The sequence below is a fragment of the Oncorhynchus keta genome, chromosome 15, assembly GCF_023373465.1.
Source record: "Oncorhynchus keta strain PuntledgeMale-10-30-2019 chromosome 15, Oket_V2, whole genome shotgun sequence".
NCBI lineage: Eukaryota > Metazoa > Chordata > Actinopteri > Salmoniformes > Salmonidae > Oncorhynchus > Oncorhynchus keta.
This window is the reverse complement of record NC_068435.1, coordinates 26,979,778-27,001,564: the sequence shown is the minus strand read 5'-3', so window position 1 is coordinate 27,001,564 and position 21,787 is coordinate 26,979,778. Positions and strand designations below refer to the sequence as shown.

At 38.8% G+C, this 21,787-nt stretch overlaps 1 protein-coding gene across 2 annotated transcripts; it reads left to right on the top strand.

Moving 5' to 3' along the window:
- The first annotated feature begins 4,509 nt into the window (after positions 1-4,509).
- On the top strand, positions 4,510-21,515 carry LOC118394687 (protein canopy-1-like). Of its 2 annotated transcripts, XM_035788143.2 has the most exons (7): positions 4,510-4,658; positions 4,767-4,869; positions 11,974-12,076; positions 14,849-14,964; positions 18,604-18,813; positions 19,731-19,827; positions 20,717-21,515. In XM_035788143.2, exons 3-7 carry the CDS (start codon positions 11,983-11,985, stop codon positions 20,755-20,757), a joined length of 558 nt encoding a protein of 185 aa, XP_035644036.1. In that variant the 5' UTR covers positions 4,510-4,658; positions 4,767-4,869; positions 11,974-11,982; the 3' UTR covers positions 20,758-21,515. The 2 variants fall into 2 exon arrangements, with proteins under 2 accessions (XP_035644036.1, XP_035644037.1); XM_035788144.2 differs by lacking the exon at positions 4,510-4,658 and having other exon boundaries at positions 4,665-4,869.
- Positions 21,516-21,787: the final 272 nt, after the last annotated feature.

The window sequence follows — 21,787 nt, the reverse complement described above, 5'->3', positions numbered from 1 at the left end:
ATTTCTCAGAACAAGAATAGACTGGCGAGTTTCTAAAGAGTTGACGAGTTTCAGAAGAAAGTTCTTTGTTTTTGGCCATTTTTGAGCCTGTACTTGAACCCACAAATGCTGATACTCCAGATACTCAAGTAGTCAAAAAAGGCCAGTTGTATTGCTTCTTTTAAATCAGACAACAGTTTTCAGCTGTGCTAACATAATTGCAAAAGGGTTTTCTAATGATCAATTTGCCTTTTAAAAGTATAAACTTGGATTAGCTAACACAACATGCCATTTGAACACAGGAGTGATGGTTGCTGATAATGGGCCGCTGTACACCTATGTAGATATTCCATACAAAATCTGCCGTTTCCAGCTACAATAGTCATTTACAACATTCACAATGTCTACACTGTATTTCTGATCAATTTGATGTTATTTTAATTGACAAAAAATGTGTTTTTCATTCAAAAACAAGGACATTTCTTAATGACACCAAACTTTTGAACGGTAGTGTACACTTGGAGTTGGAGTCATTAAAACTAATTTTTCAACCACTCCACAAATGTCTTGTTAACAAACTATAGTTTTGGCAAGTCGGTTAGGACAAGTACTTTTTGCATGACACAAGTAATTTTTCCAACAATTGTTTACTGGCAGATTATTTCACTTCTCATTCACTGTATCACAATTCCAGTAGGTCAGAAGTTTACATTCAATAAATTGACTGTGCCTTTAAACAGCTTGGAAATTTTCAGAAAATGATGTTATGGCTTTAGAAGCTTCTGATAATCTAATTGTCATCATTTGAGTCAATTGGAGGTGTACCTGTGGATGTATTTCAAGCCTGAAAGTACCACGTTCATCTGTACAAATAATAGTACGCAAGTATAAACACCATGGGACCACGCAGCCGTCATACCGCTCAGGAAGTAGACGCGTTCTGTCTGCTAGAGATGAACGTACTTTCATGCGAAAAGTGCAAATCAATCCCAGAATAACAGCAAGAGACCTTGTGAAGATACTGGAGGAAACACGTACAAAGTATCTATATCCACAGTAAAACGAGTCCTATATCAACATAACCTGAAAGGCCACTCAGCAAGGAAGAAGCCACTACTCCAAAACCGCCATAAAAAAAGCCAGTCTACAGTTTGCAACTGATCCTAAAACGCCTTACCTGAAAGTACTTCATTCCTTCTTCGCTGAGCTTGTTTACATCCTGTTTTGATGAATATGATTGGCAGACTCCAGGTCACACTAAGATAAAACAAATTTAGTTGAAAAAAAAAGTACACCAATTGAGATGGCCAACAAATGGAAATGTGTTCAGAATTGCATTTTTTGTTATAGCCAATACAAAAAAAATGTGCGGTGGCTTCAAAACAGCACACCTTATCAGTCATCTAGGGTTAATACATATATGATGGGTTTCACCCTGGCCTGGACATTTTGTCCTTCAGTGTGAGTAGTTTGGTCTCCACCCCCCTCTGCCTCATCGTCCTCACATCTCAATATTCAGTATTTTCCAGAATATTCCCATCGTTAGTCCCCAGTTCACATAGACATCTAGTAATATGTGTACCCCAAAGGTGCCTATTCGGGTCCTACGAAGACCAAAGGTGGGCTATAGGCCTACTGTTAGGCCATGGCTAGAAGAGGGGGGACATCACTGACACCTACCTGTTCATTATGCTTAAATTCAACTCCAGTGACGTACACTAACTTCCCCCCAAAATACTATCAATCCATGTGAAAACTGAGCACTGGCATGCTCCTGCGGTGCCAAGCTGGTTGCAAGTTTTCCCAATGGCTGTTGGTCAACGCAGTCACGTAATCCCTGTTTGCTGATTTGTCAGGAGTAGATAACACATCGTATTGTATGTTTACTCTGACCTTGTTCTCATCCAGAAGCTCTCTGGGACATCAAAAAGCAACCTTTCAACTAAATGCTTACCTTTACCACTGACGGCTGCAGATGGGGGAAAAGTTCATCCAACCTCTTAGTTTGGGCATCCTGCCCATTGTGCTAAAGGTCATCATTCAGCTCTTCATATGACATACCAGCACAGTTCTGGGGAGCAAGACCTACTATCAGTATATCACTATCAGTCCTTACTGAAGACCAGGTAGATAATAATTTACCATCAGAATTGTATCACTATCAGCATTTTTACACACTATATACAGTACATGCTGAAATGCAATTCAAGATCCATTCTATGGGGGCTCTGTAGAAAGCTTCACATTGATGGATAGAAATATATCAAAAGTGTCTATTTCAACTAATAGTTGAGTAATAATACTATTCTCTTTCAGAATAAAGAACCAACTCTATCATATCTATCACAATGTTTAATTTCTATTGAGACTTCTCAATGTACACATACTCCCCATTCATAAGAGAAGGGGATTTGTGGATAATATGCTGTTACTGGTCAGAAAACCAGGTTGAATTCCCCTGTGAAGGGACCACCTGTCACTAGCTGGAGGCACAATGTGAAACCAACAGTCATTCTAGCACACCTCTAGTTTGCTGATAGTGCTTGACTACTTTGAATTACTAACCACCAAAATTAAGAGACAAAAAAACATTTTTATGTATAGAACCATGATATCATCACTTTGTCCATGAATGCAAAACAATGATGTCTAAATCAACACAAGCAATGAAAATCTCCTTTATCACGGGCCCAGAATTAAGCTAAGCTAACATAACTAATTGTTCATTTCTAATAGAATGGACTAGGGTGAAAGGGTTATCCTAAAAGCCTGCAAGGAAGAATGATACCAGCACACCCATGGTTATTATACAATAAATGAGGGTTACGATATTGGCCACTACCCGTAAGATGAATGATAAAGGGTTAATAAAAAGTTTATAAATGGTTAATTATTCATTTATAAGATGTAAACAAACTATTATAGCACATTGTTGAAATTGTGTTATTGTTATTGACTGAGGAGCTACTCACTGATATACAACACACCCCCGTAGCCCCCACAAGGTGGGGGGGGCATGGGCTCTCTGGAGATCCCCCCCCTCCCCAGATAGCATATGAACAGGTAATAAGCATGACAACAATATTGAGAATTACAGAATTTTGCACATTTTTCTCTCTGCACCATGGCAATCTGTAGAATTGCAGGAAATTATCTTTAAAAATGCTAAATTCTCTCAGCCTTATTGCAAAATGTGTAGAATAGCATGAGATTAGATATATAATTGTACATTTTTCGATTTGCCCCATGGCAAAATGTGTAGAATTGTAGGAAGTTAGCTGTCCCCCCCCCAAAAAAAATTGTCAGGCAGGTCACCCATGACACTGCTACAAGTTAGGTTTGTTTACCTGCACCTGCCCGCAATTGTTAATAACCCATCTGCAACCGCCCTAACAGGCTATGTGATGAAGTGAAAATCTGAGGCCTGCACCCGAGCCTAACCCACAAATAAAGATAATGCACTATAGGCTACAGTCAAATCTTTGACAAGGGGTGTAGGATTTTTTGTTGTTGCCTGATTTAAATATGTTTCTGCTTATATTTTCCAACATTTTGGTAGGCTATTTGTAAGTCAGCTTGTCAAGAAATATATAGGCCTACATGCAGCTTCTCATGTCATTATATGTTTCCCTAGAAGACTAAATAAACCCTTGCTCACCAGAATGTCATAAATTGATAGAATGAATGCTTCAATCTAGTTGACATAGGTAAAGTTCTCCGTCATCTTTCGTGAAGCAAAGACGTTTAGGGGAGAAAATGCAAAAACTCAACAACAAATAAACTGGAAAGATTTTCTTTGCAAAATTTCAAAATGACATCCAATTGTAAGAAAATAGAATGCTGTGGAAAATGACCCAACATGTTTCTGATAAGATTTCAGTTCAGCTTGGATGCATATTTTATGTGGTTGAAATACTATCAGCTTTTATGATGCTGATTAAGATAGCACCTCTACAGATAATATCTAACTGTGCATTCCCATTCTCTCAAGATGCTGAAATAAATAAATAATATTTCTCCACTCCTGTTCCCAAGTCCGAATTGTGTCTACATTTTCTGTATCATTTTACTGGAAGACATTTTTAATTCTGCAGGGGTTATTTGAGGCTATGTGAGAGGTGTTAGACCTAACAGTCAGTGTCCAGATTTCAGTTTCCATTTAACCCATCTGGACAGTAGGCTACAGTTCAATTGACATGCCATAGGCCTATTTGAAGTCAACATCGTATGACTGTCAACATTGTTTACCACTTCACCAAGTCGTTCCTTAACATTACTTTTCTGGCCCAACCTTCTCTTTATTTTCAAATTTCCTTTCGCAGATGTTCTCTTATTGAATTAAATTCAGAGACTGTCCTTTTTGCCTCCTTGGATTCACATCGACTTTTTCTGCCCGGTCAGTTATAACCGCAAAGACTGCGGGTTATGAGTCAACCCGCGCATCACTGGCGAATGACTCACTCACAAGCATCAATTTAAAGTTATCTCAAAAGCATGCGATTGTTTGGTCGATCTGGAACACACCTCAGAGCAACTAGACGCCGATGTTCTCAGCATGTTAATTCAAGAGGCAGCGTTCAGTCATTGGCTATAATATGCTGAGTTTACACAATACTATTGGCTCACTCAGATGTCATTGTTGTTTCCTAGCTGAACGTGGCAACTCCTGGAACAAGCATGTAAGTATGCACTGTCAGCAGACTAAGGTAGACGATCATGTTTCATTCAAAACAGATGAAGAGCAAAAAAATAACTTCACTTTAGCCGTTTGTTTTATGTTCAATCAGAATCCACAACGTTGTCTCAGGGGTCTGAAGTCCGAATTCACCGATATAGCCCACCGTGCTGAAAAGTTGTTCCCCATTCTCACTCACCTGACCGTTGAAACAGGTAAGTTCACGTCTAGCCAAGGGTCTATTGCAAGCTAGTCGCCTATTATGCTTCTGACTGATGGAATTGTTAGTTCATGTCAGGATAGCATTTGGTCTGTCTTCATAATGTTTTTACCCTACGTAGGCTACATGAAAAAAGGCTGCCCGACAACTTTATTTTGTTTCTCTATGCTGCATTCAACGCAGTCAACGTATTTTGACGCTTTCAAAACGCCGACTGGACGCCAGTGACATGTTGATCAGTATGTATGGACCACACCGCTTGCGTCGCAAAATAAACATTACACATTAATGTTATTTAATCATTGCACCTACAATGCTCGCGCGCGTCTGCGTGACCGCTCGCGGGCGTGCGTCCGCCATCGCGCGCATGTTTATTTTGACCAACACCAGACGCGATCAGGACACGCAGGTTGAAATATCAAAACTAACTCTGAACCAACTATATTAATTTGGGGACAGGTCACAACGACACATGGTTGATGATATTACAAAATATTATCTAGCGTGTCCTGCGTTGCATATCATCTGACTGAGCATACAAGCATCTAAGTATCTGACTGAGCGGTGGTAGGCAGAAGCAGGCACGTAAACATTCATTCAAACGTTGTCATTATTACAAATAAATAAATAAAATAATAAATAATCGGCCGATTGTGATTTTTTTTTAACGCCGATACCGTTAGCGATTTATTGGAGGACCTAAAAAGCCGATACTGATTAATCGGCCAATTCTTATTTTTTTATTTGTAATAATGACAATTACAACAATACTGAATGAATACTTATTTTAACTTAATATAATACATCAATAAAATCAATTTAGCCTAAAGTAAATAATGAAACATGTTCAATTTGGTTTAAATAATGCAAAAACAAAGTGTTGGAGAAGAGAGTAAAAGTGCAATATGTGCCATGTAAGAAAGCTAACATTTCAGTTCCTTGCTCAGAACATGAGAACATATGAAAGCTGGTGGTTCCTTTTAACATGAGTCTTCAATATTCCCAGGTAAGAAGTTTTAGATTGTAGTTATTATAGGACTATTACCCTCTATACCATTTGTATTTCATTAACCTTTGACTATTAGATGTCCTTATAGGCACTTTAGTATTGCCAGTGTAACAGTGTAGTTTCCGTCCCTCTCCTCGCTCCTCCCTGGGCTCGAACCAGCAACACAACGACAACAGCCATCATCGAAGCAGCGTTACCCATGCAGAGCAAGGGGAACAATAACTAGAAGGCTCAGAGCGAGTGATGTTTGAAACGCTATTAGCGCACGCTAACTAGCGAGACATTTCACCTCGGTTACACCAGCCTCAGCTCGGGAGTTGATAGGCTTGAAGTCATAAACAGCGCAATGCTTGATGCACAACGAAGAGCGGCTGGCAAAACGCACGAAAGTGCTGTTTGAATGAATGTTTACGCGCCTACTTCTGCCTACCACCGCTCAGTCAGATACTTAGATACTTGTAAGCTTGTATGCTCAGTCAGATTATATGCAACACAGGACACGCTAGATAATATCTAGTAATATCATCAACCATGTGTAGTTAACTAGTGATTATGATTGATTGTTTTTTATAAGATAAGTTTAAGGCTGGCTAGCAACTTACCTTGGCTTACTGCATTCGCGTAACAGGCAGTCTCCTTGTGGAGTGCAACGAGAGAGAGGCAGGTCATTATTGCGTTGGATTAATTAACTGTATGGTTGCAAGATTGGATCCCCCGAGCTGAAAAGGTTAAAATATGTTGTTCTGCCCCTGAACGAGGCAGTTAACCCACCGTTCCTAGGCCGTCATTGAAAATAAGACTGTGTTCTTAACTAACTTGCCTAGTTAAATAAAGGTATTAAACTTTTTTTTTTTATCGGCAAATCAGCACCCAAAAATACCAATTTCCGATTGTTATGAAAACTTGAAATCGGCCCTAATTAATCGGCCATTCCGATTAATCGGTCGACCTCTAGTCCAAACACACCAAGAAATTTGTGGAGAGCACGACAACGCATTTTCCCATTCAGGAGACTGAAATTATTTGGCATGTGTCCCGAGATCCTCAAATTTCTACAGCTGCACCATCGAGAGCATCCTGACCGGTTGCATCACTGCCTGGTATGGCAACTGCTCGGCATCCGACTGTAAGGCGTTACAGAGGGTAGTGCGTACAGCCCAGTACATCACTGGGGCCAAGCTTCCTGCCATCCAGGACCTATATACTAGGCGGTGTCAGAGGAAGGCCCTAAGAATTGCCAAAGACTCCAGTCACACAAGTTATAGACTGTTCTTTCTGCTACCACACAGCAAGCGGTACCGGAGCACCAAGTCTAGGTCCAAAAGGTCCAAAACAGCTTCTACAATTAATCAAATGGCCACCTGGACTATTTGCCTTTCCTTTTTTTTACGCTGTTGGTACTCGCTGTTTATTATCTATGCATAGTCACTTTACCCCTACCTACATGTACAAATTACCTCAACTACCCTGTATCCCTGCATGTTGATCCTCAAACCTGGAGCCCCACAAGGGTGCGTACTCCGCCCACTCCTGTACTTCCTGTTCACCCATGCCTGTGTGGCCAAGCACGCCTCCAACGCAATCAACAAGTTTGCAGACGTCACAAGAGTAGTAAGCTTGATTACCAACAACAACAACGAGGCCCTGGGAGTGTGGTGCGAGGAAAATAACTTATCACTCAACGTCAACAAAACAAAGGAGATGATCGTGGACTAAAGCAAACAGCAGAGGGAGCATCCATCCATTCACATCAACAGGACAGCAGTGGAGTAGGTGGGAAGTTTTAAGTTGCTCGGTGTACACATCACTGACAAACTGAAATGGTCCACCCACACAGACAATGTGGTGAAGAAGGCACAACGGCACCTCTTCAACCCCGGGAGGCTGAATACATTTGTCTTGTCACTTAAAACCCTCACAAACTTTTACAGATGCACAATTGAGAGCATCTTGTCAGGCTGTATCACCGCCTGGTACAGCAACTGCACCGCCCACAACCACAGGGCTCTCCAGAGGGTGGTGCGGTCTGCGCAACGCATCACTGGGGGCCAACTACCTGCCCTCCAGGACACCTACAGCACCCGATGTCACAGGAAGGCCAAAAAGATCATCAAGGACGACAACCATCCGAGCCACTGCCTGTCCACCATCATTCCGAAGGCGAGGTCAGTACAGGTGCATCAAAGCTGGGACCGAGAGACTGAAAGAAGCTGATTATCTCAAGGCCATCAGACTGTTAAATAGCCATCACTAGCACAGAGAGGCTGCTGCCTGCATATACAGATTTTAAATGATTGGCCACTTTAATAAATGGAACACAAGTCACTTTTATAATGTTACAATGATGTTTGCATATCTTGCATTACTCATCTCATATGTATATACTGTATTCTATACTATTCTACTGTATCTTCGTCTATGCCGCTCTGACATTTCTCATCCATATACAGTGCCTTGCGAAAGTATTCAGCTCCCTTGAATTTTGCGACCTTTTGCCACATTTCAGGCTTTTCAGGCTTGTTGAAGAATCAACAACAAGTGGGACACAATCATGAAGTGGAACGACATTTATTGGATATTTCAAACTTTTTTTAACAAATCAAAAACTGAAAAATTGGGCGTGCAAAATTATTCAGCCTTTGCTGCAATTACAGCTGTAAGTCGCTTGGGGTATGTCTATCAGTTTTGCACATCGAGAGACTGACATTTTTTCCCATTCCTCCTTGCAAAACAGCTCGAGCTCAGTGAGGTTGGATGGAGAGCATTTGTGAACAGCAGTTTTCAGTTCTTTCCACAGATTCTCGATTGGATTCAGGTCTGGACTTTGACTTGGCCATTCTAACACCTGGATATGTTTATTTTTGAACCATTCCATTGTAGATTTTGCTTTATGTTTTGGATCATTGTCTTGTTGGAAGACAAATCTCCGTCCCAGTCTCAGGTCTTTTGCAGACTCCATCAGGTTTTCTTCCAGAATGGTCCTGTATTTGGCTCCATCCATCTTCCCATCAATTGTAACCATCTTCCCTGTCCCTGCTGAAGAAAAACAGGCCCAAACCATGATGCTGCCACCACCATGTTTGACAGTGGGGATGGTGTGTTCAGGGTGATGAGCTGTGTTGCTTTTACACCAAACATAATGTTTTGCATTGTTGCCAAAAAGTTCAATTTTGGTTTCATCTGACCAGAGCACCTTATTCCACATGTTTGGTGTCTCCCAGGTGGCTTGTGGCAAACTTTAAACAACACTTTTTATGGATATCTTTAAGAAATGGCTTTCTTCTTGCCACTCTTCCATAAAGGCCAGATTTGTGCAATATACGACTGATTGTTGTCCTATGGACAGAGTCTCCCACCTCAGCTGTAGATCTCTGCAGTTCATCCAGAGTGATCATGGGCCTCTTGGCTGCATCTCTGATCAGTCTTCTCCTTGTATGAGCTGAAAGTTTAGAGGGACGGCCAGGTCTTGGTAGATTTGCAGTGGTCTGATACTCCTTCCATTTCAATATTATCGCTTGCACAGTGCTCCTTGGGATGTTTAAAGCTTGGGAAATCTTTTTGTATCCAAATCCGGCTTTAAACTTCTTCACAACAGTATCTCGGACCTGCCTGGTGTGTTCCTTGTTCTTCATGATGCTCTCTGCGCTTTTAACGGACCTCTGAGACTATCACAGTGCAGGTGCATTTATACGGAGACTTGATTACACACAGGTGGATTGTATTTATCATCATTAGTCATTTAGGTCAACATCGGATCATTCAGAGATCCTCACTGAACTTCTGGAGAGAGTTTGCTGCACTGAAAGTAAAGGGGCTGAATAATTTTGCACGCCCAATTTTTCAGTTTTTGATTTGTTAAAAAAGTTTGAAATATCCAATAAATGTCGTTCCACTTCATGATTGTGTCCCACTTGTTGTTGATTCTTCACAAAAAAATACCGTTTTATATCTTTATGTTTGAAGCCTGAAATGTGGCAAAAGGTCGCAAAGTTCAAGGGGGCCGAATACTTTCGCAAGGCACTGTATTTATATATTCTTAATTCCATTCCTTACTTAGATTTGTGTGTATTGGGTATATGTTTTCGAATTGTTGGATTTTGTTAGATATTGCTGCACTGTCAGAACTAGAAGCACCACCATTTCGCTACACCCGCAATGTGTGTAACCTTTATTTAACTAGGCAAGTCAGTTAAGAACAAATTCTTCTTTACAATGACGGCCTACCGCGGCCAAACCCGGATGACGCTGGGCCAATTGTGCGCCGCACTATGGGACACCCAATCACGGCCAGATGTGATAGAGCCTGAAAAACACGTATATGTGACCGATTTTATTTTATTTGACTCTGTACCGGTACCCCCTGTATATAGCCTCGTTTTTGTTATTTTATTGTGTTACTTTTTATTATTTATAAAAACAAATGTTTTACTTTAGTTTATTTAAAAAAATATTTTCTTAAGTCTATTTTCTTAACTGGATTGTTGGTTAAGGGATTGTAAGTAAGCATTTCACAGTAAGGTCTACCTACACCTGTTGTATTCGGTGCATGTGACAAATAACCATTTTATTTTATTTGGTATTCAGTATTTGTTTACATCCATGGCCACTCTATTCCGGTGCCGCTATTTTTCAATAGCCGGCTTTTCATTACCAGCTTGAAGTTGTAGACTAAGTTCTGTTTGAATATTTTTGTCTAAAGATGACACAACTTGGCCAAGTTGTGGCCAACCTCTGACACACTTGTGGAGAGGCAGTCAGTTTTGTGGCCACGTTAAACCTACTTATACTCGGCCTCTGTACAATTATACCCCTTCACAGATGGAGTAACACATTGAAGCGTTACACATTCTTTTTTTTATGTCTAGACAGTTTGTGAAAATCTTTTCTTTCTTTTTTAAAAAACATTTTCTTTCTTAAAACCTGTTAAGGATGATGCTAATTTGCGCAGCTTTTTGTTAAAAATCGCGCAACATTTCAAAGTCCTGCTACTCATGCCAGGAATATAGTATATGCATATGATAAGTATGTGTGTATAGAAAACACTCTGAAGTCTCTAAAACTGGTTAAATCGTGTCTGTGGCTATTACATAACGTGTTTAGGAGTAAAAATCCCTGGTAAAACTGATCACCAAAAACACCAAAAGAATATTCATCCGCCATTCAATGTATTGTCTAAGGCGAAGATCCCTTGTAAACGCCTACAGCTTCCACACGATGTCGCCAGTCCTGGCATTAAAAGTTTGCTTTATCCTTGGTTCTATGACGTTTTGGCCTTTCCTGTTTTAGTCTCTCCACAGGATGTTGTGAAAATGGAAAACATGGACGGTGATTTCAAGACTTGCTGCTATCGAATACAGATCGCCCCGTGATCAATTGTATAGATTATTAACGTTTATTAATACCTAAAGTTGGTTTAGAAAAGTTGTTTGAAGTGATATGTAAGTTTATAGGAAACTTTTGTAATTTTAAAAAGTGAAGTTGCGTCTTGGAAAAGGGCATTTTCCTGGATCAGACCGGCTTCCAGCAAATTACATTTTGGCTATACAATGACGGATTTAATCGGGAAAAAGACCCAATTGTGATGTTTATGGGACATATAGGAGTGCCAACAAAGAAGCTAGTCAAAGGTAATGAATGTTTTATATTTTATTTCTGCGTTTTGGGTAGCGCCGGCTACCGCAAAATCTGTTGTTTAGGTGACGTTGCGGTATTTAGGGGGGTGCATGCTATCAGATAATAGCTTCTCATGCTTTCGCCGAAAAGCATTTTACAAATCTGACTTGGTGGCTAGATTCACAACGAGTGTAGCTTTAATTCAGTACCTTGCATGTGTGTTTTAATGAAAGTTTGAGTTTTATCAAAAACTATAGGTGGCACTCTTGAAATTTCCGCTGATTTGATCCCAACAGCGGAACCAAATCCCTAACAAGTTTTAAGAAAGGCAACTTTTACAGTTATTTGCCTCCCAACCTGATTTCAGAATATGACTTGCTATATAGACTGTGGGAGGCTGAATGGCAAATACCTTTTTTGTATTCGTATAATGAATTGGCTTTTCTTGCTTGCTTTATACATATCTCTTTCCCTCAGGCAACAAATATGGCATCATGGATTATACAAATTGCCTTGATGGCAATGAGTATCTTAATCAAAACTACAGAAGGGAAAAAAGACAAGGTGCTGTATTGTTCAGGTAAATTGTGATGTTTATTCGTCCAGTTGGTCCTTTTTTACCTATTAGATATGGGGTTTTCAGGATGTACATGTAATGCAATAGTTATTGATAGTAAATGCAGACTATAGATTTGCATAGTGAACAAGTATTGTCATAAAATATAAACTTTTGTGAAAGTTGAGTCACGCAAACTAAAGTCTTGTAAGCTCGTTTCATGTCATTTGACCTGCCAGGGCAGCAGTTTCCTATTCTAGATTTGATAGTTTTCTTGATTATCAACCGTTTCGTTTTTGCTAAATACAATTTACACGTACAATTCTGGACAATCATTTTATTTGTCAAAATATTTGGAAGTGTTTTTTTTGGTGCAGTTTGTAATTATTTCTGTTGAATTTCAAAAGTGTACGAATGACAGAGACAAGTTACAATGATCTTTATCTAAAAATAAAAGAGGATCACTATGGAAACATTTAATCATAATTCAACTTTTTCAGTTAATACATAGTTTTAGTAATTTTATTTTACAAAGCCAAATTGAACTTGGTGAAAGGCAGCTCATCACATGGCCATTTTCTTTCTTTGAACACTACAGCGACACCAACACTACAGTCTTACCAAACCTTGGAGTCATCCTTGCATGACTATGTAACACTTGTCAAGCTACCAATACAAAGTCTCAGCACGGTACGCCATTAGTGTATCCTACTGTGCGTCATAGTATCGATGACATTTTAAGAACTGTTAGAAGCCCTCCAGTCATACAGTCTGACATCTGGCATGAAAATCCTGTACAATTCTTAGTGAAGCATTACCCCCAATTGTAGATCAGATTTTTTTTTTTTTTTTTAAACCACAACGACCAAAGCCTCGGTTTTTAATTAAAGAGTGACTGGATGCTATCTAACTTACCATTCTCAGGCTTAAAAGGTTAATGTACTTTGGTGTTGATATAATTTATATACATTTTATTTGGACCTCGTCAAAGGATGAGGCTTTAACACTTTTTACAGCAGTAAAATACATACTCATTGAATTGAGCTTTGCTTGATCGTAAACACTTAATCATTGAAATGGTCTTGAACATTTTTTAATGGATAGCTGAATAGAGAGTGTGGAATGTGGACACATAAGGAGATATCAGTATACAAAATAGTATTGCATGGCTCTAGTCATGTTTTTGCATTTCCTTTGATGCTTTTGTGAGTATTAAGACTTTTGTTAAATGAAAAAGTAACACAAGTAGCATTTTAGTAACATTTTATTAAACTGTTATCATATTTTGAGCTATATACTGTATGTTTTCTTATCAACAGTTCTATAAATATAATTGCTTATTTACTTGTGTTTCTAGTAGTATCTCAATGTTGCTGTCATTCTGTTAATCATCCATCTGTCAAGCTTATTTCATTTGAACAGTTTTACTTTTCTTTACCTGTGGGCATACTATGGATCTACAGTTGAAGTAGGAAGTTTACATACACCTTAGCCAAATACATTTAAACTCAGTTTTTCACAATTCCTGACATCTAATCCTAGTAAAAATTCCCTGTTAGAATCACCACTTTATTTACAGAATTTGAAATGTCAGAATAATAGTAGAGAGTGATTGATTTATTGTTTATTTATTTCATTTCTTTCATCACATTCCCAGTGGGTCAGAAGTTTACATACACTCAATTAGTATTTGGTAGCATTGCCTTTAAATTGTTTAACTTGAGTCAAATGTTTCGGGTAGCCTTCCACAAGCTTCCCACAATAAGTTGGGTGAATTTTGGCCCATTCCTCCTGACAGAGCTGGTGTAACTGAGTCAGGTTTTGTAGGCCTCCTTGCTCACACACGCTTTTTCAGTTCCATCCACATATTTTCTATAGTGTTGAGGTCAGGGCTTTGTGATGGCCACTCCAATACCTTGACTTTGTTGTCCTTAGCCATTTTGCCAGAACTTTGGAAGTATACTTGGGGTCACTGTCCATTTGGAAGACTCATTTGCGACCAAGCTTTAACTTCCTGACTGATGTCTTGAGATGTTGCTTCAATATATCCACATAGTTTTCCTTCCTCGTGATCTCACCTATTTTGTGAAGTGCACCACTCCCTCCTGCAGCAAAGCACCCCCACAAAATGATGCTGCCACCTCCGTGCTCCACGGTTGGGTTGGTGTTCTTTGGCCTGCAAGCCTCCTCCTTTTTCATCCAAACATAATGATGGTCATTTTGGCCAAACAGTTCTATTTTTGTTTCATCAGATCAGAGGACATTTCTTCAAGAAGTACGATCTTTGTCCCCATGTGCAGTTGCAAACTGTAGTCTGGCTTTTTTTTATGGCGGTTTTGGAGCAGTGGCTTCTTCCTTGCTGAGCGGCCTTTCAGGTTATGTCGATATAGGACTGGTTTTACTGTGGATATAGATAGGCTTTGAAATACATCCACAGGTACACCTCCAATTGACTCAAATTATGTCAATTAGCCTATCAGAAGCTTCTAAGGCCTTGACATCATTTACTGAAGGCACAGTCAACTTAGTGTACGTAAACTTCTGACACACTGGAATTGTCATACAGTGAGTTATAAGTGAAATAATCTGTCTGTAAACAATTTATTTGTAAAATTACTTGTGTCATGCACAAAGTAGATGTCCTAACCGACTTGCCAAAACCATCGTTTGTTAACAGGAAATTTGTGGATTGAAAAAGGAGTTTTAATGACTCCAACCTAAGTGTATGTAAACTTCTGACTTCAACTGTATATATCCCTAACCTATATTGTACTAACCTATATCTGTTTTCTTTAGCATGCAGGGCTATTGTTGATGAGCTCAATTATTCAATCAGTCAGATTGATCCGAAGAAGACCATCAATGTGGGAGCCTTCAGACTCAAGCCTGATGGGAGCCTGACTGATAAAAAGGTAGCTACCTAAGTAAAAGCTTGTTGCCAAAGTGCACTCCGCTGAAGCCAAACATCTCATAGTACACACACGGCTATTGATTGAACTTCCTGGAAATAAAATATTTTATGAATTTAGAGATTGCGTAGTTGCATCATTCATATAGAATGCAAATTTATACCTAAAATACTTGACAAAACTTAGGCTAGGCCTAGTGGTTTTATAGTAGTTCCTGGTTTCCTGTAGCCTCGCAAGCCACCTGATCTCGTGAGCTCACATGAATGTTCGCTGCACAGCGGTAATTGTCTGGTAGGTACGTGGCTCGATTTCCTGAATCTCGTACCTTGAGAAATGGAATTTAGTGTGTTGTGAAATATCCCGGCAGAAGAAAATAAGAAAAGTAACATCAGTATGTAACTTCATGTCAGTTTGTGTCATTGTAAGCATTGGTAAATGCTTTATCACCGTGTTTCACCTACATTTCCGAAATCAGAAGCTTTGCTTATTGGTTAACCCTCTGGAAATTCAAAACCACGGTCTTCTCCTCTTCTCCTAACCAAGCATTGTTGTAGTGTGAAGAGGTCATGCCTGGTGGTGTTCCAGTGTCATATCCCTAGTGTCCAGGGACTGTCATTAGCTGGTCAGCTCACCTATTGATCTCAGGGGTTAATCCCCTTTTGATGGTAATTGATAGCTAATAACATGCTGTTTATTTACCTCGGGCTGCTTCATGTTTTCCTCTTCCCCTTAAGTTAACTTTCAAGTAAAAGGGATTATGACATATTTCCTAATATGACAACTCCAGTTCTCTCATTCATATTGGTTTGAATGTAATCAAACATACTATTATAAACATTTGAGTTGTCTTGGTCTTCTCTTGCCATCAAGTTGTCTCGTTCCTTCCTGTTCATTATGCTCAATCTATGGATCAACTGTGTATGTCATATTCACAGACTCTCATTAAGTGTTTTCTAAAAGAGGGTTCATTTGAAAAATGCTAATTACAGTTTGTATACCCATGTGAGTCTTGTTCATATTCCATTTTGTTTGCCCTCAAGCTGTGGGGGTGTGCCTCTGCATTACCCCTCTTGTTGTTAGTAGAGAGAGAGTATGAATGCAATGATATAGTGCAAATGAATGTCCGTAAGAGAAGAGTTAAGTAATGACTTAAGTAGTTTGATATTACAGTGCTCTGAACAGTAAGCACACTGACTTTTAAAGGGGCAATCAGCAGTTGCTATGTCCACGTTTGGATTTATAAATTAATGATATGTACCCATTTGATTCTTGAAAAATATAACATAAAAATGTCTCATGAGCTTAGTTGAACTGTCGTAACTCATCAGAACCCCAAATAAAAGCATTTCTTTCTCCAATGTTTAGAAACCAAGTAAATATAAGCAAACACTGTTTATCCTCAACATGGTTAAAACTATAATTTTGATATCATGGATGGTCAGACCTTGCATCCATAGCTCTGTTATATGAATTTGAGTGATTACATTTCTCCAGCCCCATCTCTTAGTTTTTTACTTAATCAGTGGTGGGGAAACGCTTTGTTATTGTTTCAACTGATGATTAGCCCTTTAAGTGAAACGGCCAACAGACAGTGATGGCTGATCAACTTCTGTACTAACAGCCCTATTGAAGTGTAGGCCTACCTGTTGCGCTAATCAATGGCTTGTTTTGACTTCTGAGCATAAATCAAAGAAACCCTCCCCCACCCCACTGGCTTTTGACCCTGTCTGAATCAAGGAGGGAGGGGTGTCCAAGCTTAGATTCCATCATACGAGATTAGCTGGTCTTAAGTCTCCGTTGCTCTCCAGCAACCAGTGGGGCTCCCTGAAGGCAAGGTTCACACCACAATGTTAAACCTACAACAATGAATCATTAAGCCAAAGACATTGAACTTAATTGAATAAGTTGATGGAAGTTGTTAATGTCTTACCTTTGTCTTACCTTTTTCTGTACACACACACACATTTATTTATTTATTCATTTATTTATTTATTTATTTGTTTTCTTCATTCATTTATTCATTCTCAATTAATGGCTTTTAATTATTCTGGTTGGACCATAGAGAGAAATTGTTGTCACTCTTCATTAAATTCCATTTCTGGATTGTAATGATAAAGGTACATACTGTGGCAATCAATTTCTGAAGACTATAACAACATTACACATTGTTGTAAATGGTGGCATTAATAGATTCTAGTTTTTATGAATTTGTGTTTTTCATTGGTCCATATTATTCTCACAAGAAATTGAAAGCCCCTTTCCTCAGTGTTACAATAATGGCTGGTTTTCAAATGGGAATTCAATGGAAGATAGCATCCATGAGAAGCCTTTTCTCTTCCAGGCCTGCCTAGTCCCCTCCTCATTCTTTAGGAAATGTGTGATTGACTGGTCCCTTTCAAATCCCTCATACTGGTAAGGAAGGAATTTAATTCCACAACATTTTCAGGATTGCTTGATAAGGTTCTGCTTTAGGTTGGATTTTTTAATACTGGATGTTTTTATTTTTATTTATATATATTTTTTACATTTAAGGTAGATGTTTCTTTAACATTCTTTAACAACTAAGTCACAATCTCATCATACATTTTCATAAAATTCACTAATGGTGTAAAATACAAATATAGAAACTAAGAATATCAAAATTGCATGTTAGCATCTTTTGCCCAATAATTGCTGTTATGGTTGAATGCAGTGCACACTTGAAATTCCACTTTGTTTGGTTTTCGTTTTGCAATAACCTATTAGTTAACAGTTCAGCATTCATGTTGAAGTCGTCAAGCCTTTGTTTTCTTTGATAGACCATCCTCAATATTAACTATTTATCTCTACATTCAACTAGCTTCCGGTCCTTTACATTGAAAAAGGAGAGATGTGTGGCAGGGCTCAGGCAGTTCCCTGAAACCTTTTTATCTTATTTGTGAGCAGATGGCAGTGAGCCATGGAAGCCCCTTTGTGTCACTAAGAGTCAGATATAAAAAAGGAGGAGGGGGAAATGCTTCTGTAATGTAATCAGTGGGTCCGGAAGGGTCCATACTGAGGATGAAAGGGGACAATAGGGTCAGGGATATATCTACATTGCACAAAATCCAGTTCATCTGCAATATGCCTCCCCCTTCCCCTCACCCAGCATCTTTTGACCGGGATTGACAAGGAAAACTTCCTGCTTTGATCATTCGAGGGTGGAGGAGATGAACCACCAAAAGAGACCAAAGGATGAGACTGAACTGTTTACCCTGCACTTGGCTGCTGTTTTGGCCTCCCCCTGCTCCTTAACTCAGCCCCCCTCCCCGGCACTTTCACTGCACCCAGTCACCCTTTCCCCTCTCTCCTTCTGGGGAGGCCACGGGGGCGGGAGCATAGTGCACCTTGACCTGTCTAGACACTACTGCATGTTTTGTTCTGTTTCTAAGGGGAAGGGGTATACTTCTACAGGTTAAATGTCATAGTTCCAGCATAGGGGAAGTAGGGGTTGTTTGTGTGATGGGAATAGTAGTTAGGGGTCACCAACATGACCCAGACGGATCCTAAGCAACGTCATAGAACTGGACTCAATTAAGTTAAATTTAGATTAAACCTGATACATTTTTTTATATATATATATATATATATATATATATACTTTTGTGTCTTTTTATCCACCAGGTCCCTCTTGCTAGATCTGAGACCAACTTGAGTGAGCTTCTGGATGGAGTTTGTGGTAGCATGAGTGACTATGCTCTTCATGTGGACCCAGACACCAAGAAAAAGCAATACAAAAGATTTGCTCCAAGAAGTTCTGATGCCGGGGATTTTCCTGATTTTAACAATTTCAAGTTTGATGGCCCAGAGGGATCCAATGCCCTACAATTTGCGGTTAGTTTGGCAATAATTTATTAATTTACTCACATATTAATGTATTTATTTTTATTTTCAGTCATGCTTTCATACATGGATGGTTTCATATAACATTCAGATTAGTATGTGATGTAGCTAAATTATTTCCTATGTTCTGCATGTCCACATACTTTTTCAAGTATTAGTCTTTCAAAAGTCTATTGAAATATTGGTAGCGGTGGGTATGTTATGTTATGTTTGGTTAACTGAGGTAAACTTCAATTTTAATTTTGAAAGCACAGAAGTCAATGTTATGCCTTGGTCGTTGATATCACAGTTTCATTTTATCTGAAAATCCAGTTCCGTTCTTAATAATTGGGCCCGTAACTTTTTAAACTGTACGTTGATGTTGTTTTTCCACTTTACTTTAGTTAAGGTATATTGCATGCACCGTAGTCTATAATATAGAAAGACAATAAATATCTGGAAATATGTGTATTAAAGCTTGCATTTTAAATGGTCATTATTATGATTATAATTTGTTTTACAGTTATTACAGTAACATTCAGTGTTGAAGTTTTTCATTCGGGAGACGTGCCAGGGGTTAACCCAAAATGCAGACGATAACGTATTTTCCTTTGTTCCTTTACAATTATCTTGAGCTCTTGCATGTAAATTGCACATATTTAAGATCAAGTTAGGCACCACAAGCAAGTAATCTTATGATGCGCAAAGATGTGTGTGTGGAATCGCTAACTTGGAATCGTGTTGCCTATCTATCTATGTTACATGAGTCATCCAAGATGGCTGAACAGCATGGCGAGAGGAAAAATGGCAGTCTCACTCACTGCTGTGCCCACTATTGTGTGAAACTACATGCTTGTGAACCTCTCATGTGCAAAGGACCTGGTGTGCTGTCTGTTGTGTGGTAACCTATCCCCTCTCTTCTGTTACAGTGTGAAAGCATTGTGGAGGAATTTGAAGATGATATCATCTCTCTTTTTGCCAAAGAGACAGACCATGTGGTCGACAAGTTATGCAATGAAGTATCAGGTACGGTTTCAGACATGTTGTGGTTTCTCACTCACCAGGCCTCCTGTTTGCCCCTTTCTGCATAGATACTAACTAGAACTGTTATTACTCACATTATTACCCAAATGTATAACACCATTGGGTTTTGATTAGCTTTTTTATATGAATTTATTTAAATGACTTACAATGATTATTTGTTCATAGAAAATAGTATCTGGGTGTTTGGGCTTTGGAGAGCTTTGATTTGTAAAGAATAGAGTACAGATGCCCTGAGAATTCTCAATTTGGATATCGTAACATTTTCATATCGCAATTTTTCATGGCGCTACCCATAACATGTTTAGATGAGTACCGTGTGTGCCTACCAGGGAATACAAACATGACCACTTGTTTATTATGCATCCTAAAATAGAATATGAAAATGGATACATACAGACAATTACCATTTAAAACAGCTCTATTTGTAGTGTCATGATTTCCCCCTTACGTAACTATCGTCTTTGATCCGCCATTTTGTTTCAACCCTGTTAACTGACGGTTCTGAAACAGAGCAGCGTAACATTTTTAGCAGTTTGTTTTTGAATCGGTATAGAGTCGCGGAGGATGATGTTGTGAATTTATATGACACTGATACTCTATTAGATGAGCAAAATAGACGTTTTTGTTTAACAAGATTGCGGTTGTAGGCCGATAGTTTGAATGTGCTACGTGAAGTATGAGTTATTTGGAATTTATCATCCGAATAGAAACCACCTCGTATGTTTGTCAATATGATGTAGTTTGTTTTTCTGTGAGTGTCATTGCAGTAAATGGTGTGTCACATACTGGATGTCTGCAAATATTGATAGTTATTTTCAGCAGGCCAACTGACAAGATGGCGGTCTAATATTTGTCAATATTTCATTTTCAGATCACTGTAAAGGCACAAAATTCCAGAGTGACGAACTATAGTTTTACATGCGTCTCTGCTGCGGGTGATTGGACCAGTTTAGATATATATATTTCAAATGAAGAAATAATGCTTCAAGGATATTGTATCAATCAAGTTGCATTCTTTTAAATAAAGTTTTCTATTTTAAATGGGGATGCTCGTATAATGTTGTCAGATACACAGAATTGTATCATGAGATAGAAAGTCAGGTTTGTTTCTTTAGGTAATCCTAGTAGGCCTAATTTCTTAAAAATGCAGGAAGAAGTGGCACTCAAAATAATAACATGGGTGTAAATAGTGTAAAAAATGAAAAAGCTAAGTTTGAATGTGCTGTACTCAGCTGTTAGAGACTGAGGAGGCCGCCATGTCAAAAAAAGATGGCGTGGCAACCTACAGACAATGTCAAAGTGAGCTGGATCAGCAATTTTTGTCTATTTAGCTAAACAGTTCTAGAATTGTTTGTAATGTTATAGAATTCCGACTGTCTTGATTATCCAGACCTGTTCTTGGTCCAGAAGTCAACCGTTGGAGATGGTGGATTTCTGCATGGCAGATTGCATTTGATTTGCACGAGGAATTCTTAGATGAAGGAGGGAGTTGATTCTTGATTTTGAAATGGGCAGTCACTTCACTTTCATCTGCAACAATTGAATTCGTTGTGGTATCATTTTAAACCTTTGTGAGCTTTAAAATCTGTGCGAGTATGTCAAATGTTATAACAATTTATCCTAAAAAATGTATCCTCCCGCAAAAAATACACCTGTTTTGCTTGATCTTATTTTTAGATGTATTGTTTTGTATTTTGTTATTTGAACTTTACGTTTGATGTTATGACCCATTTTTTTTAAAGGATATAGATCAGAATAGACCTGGGATGTTCTATTTATTGTTATCACCTCAATTTGGGCAATTTATCACAATATGAATTTTTGTCCATATTGCCCAGCTTTAGATCAGAACATGTGAAAAATGAATCCAACAGGATCTCCCTCTATCAGTGAATTTGCAATGTTACCAAATGTTTGCAGTGGGGGGAAAAACCTTCATGAG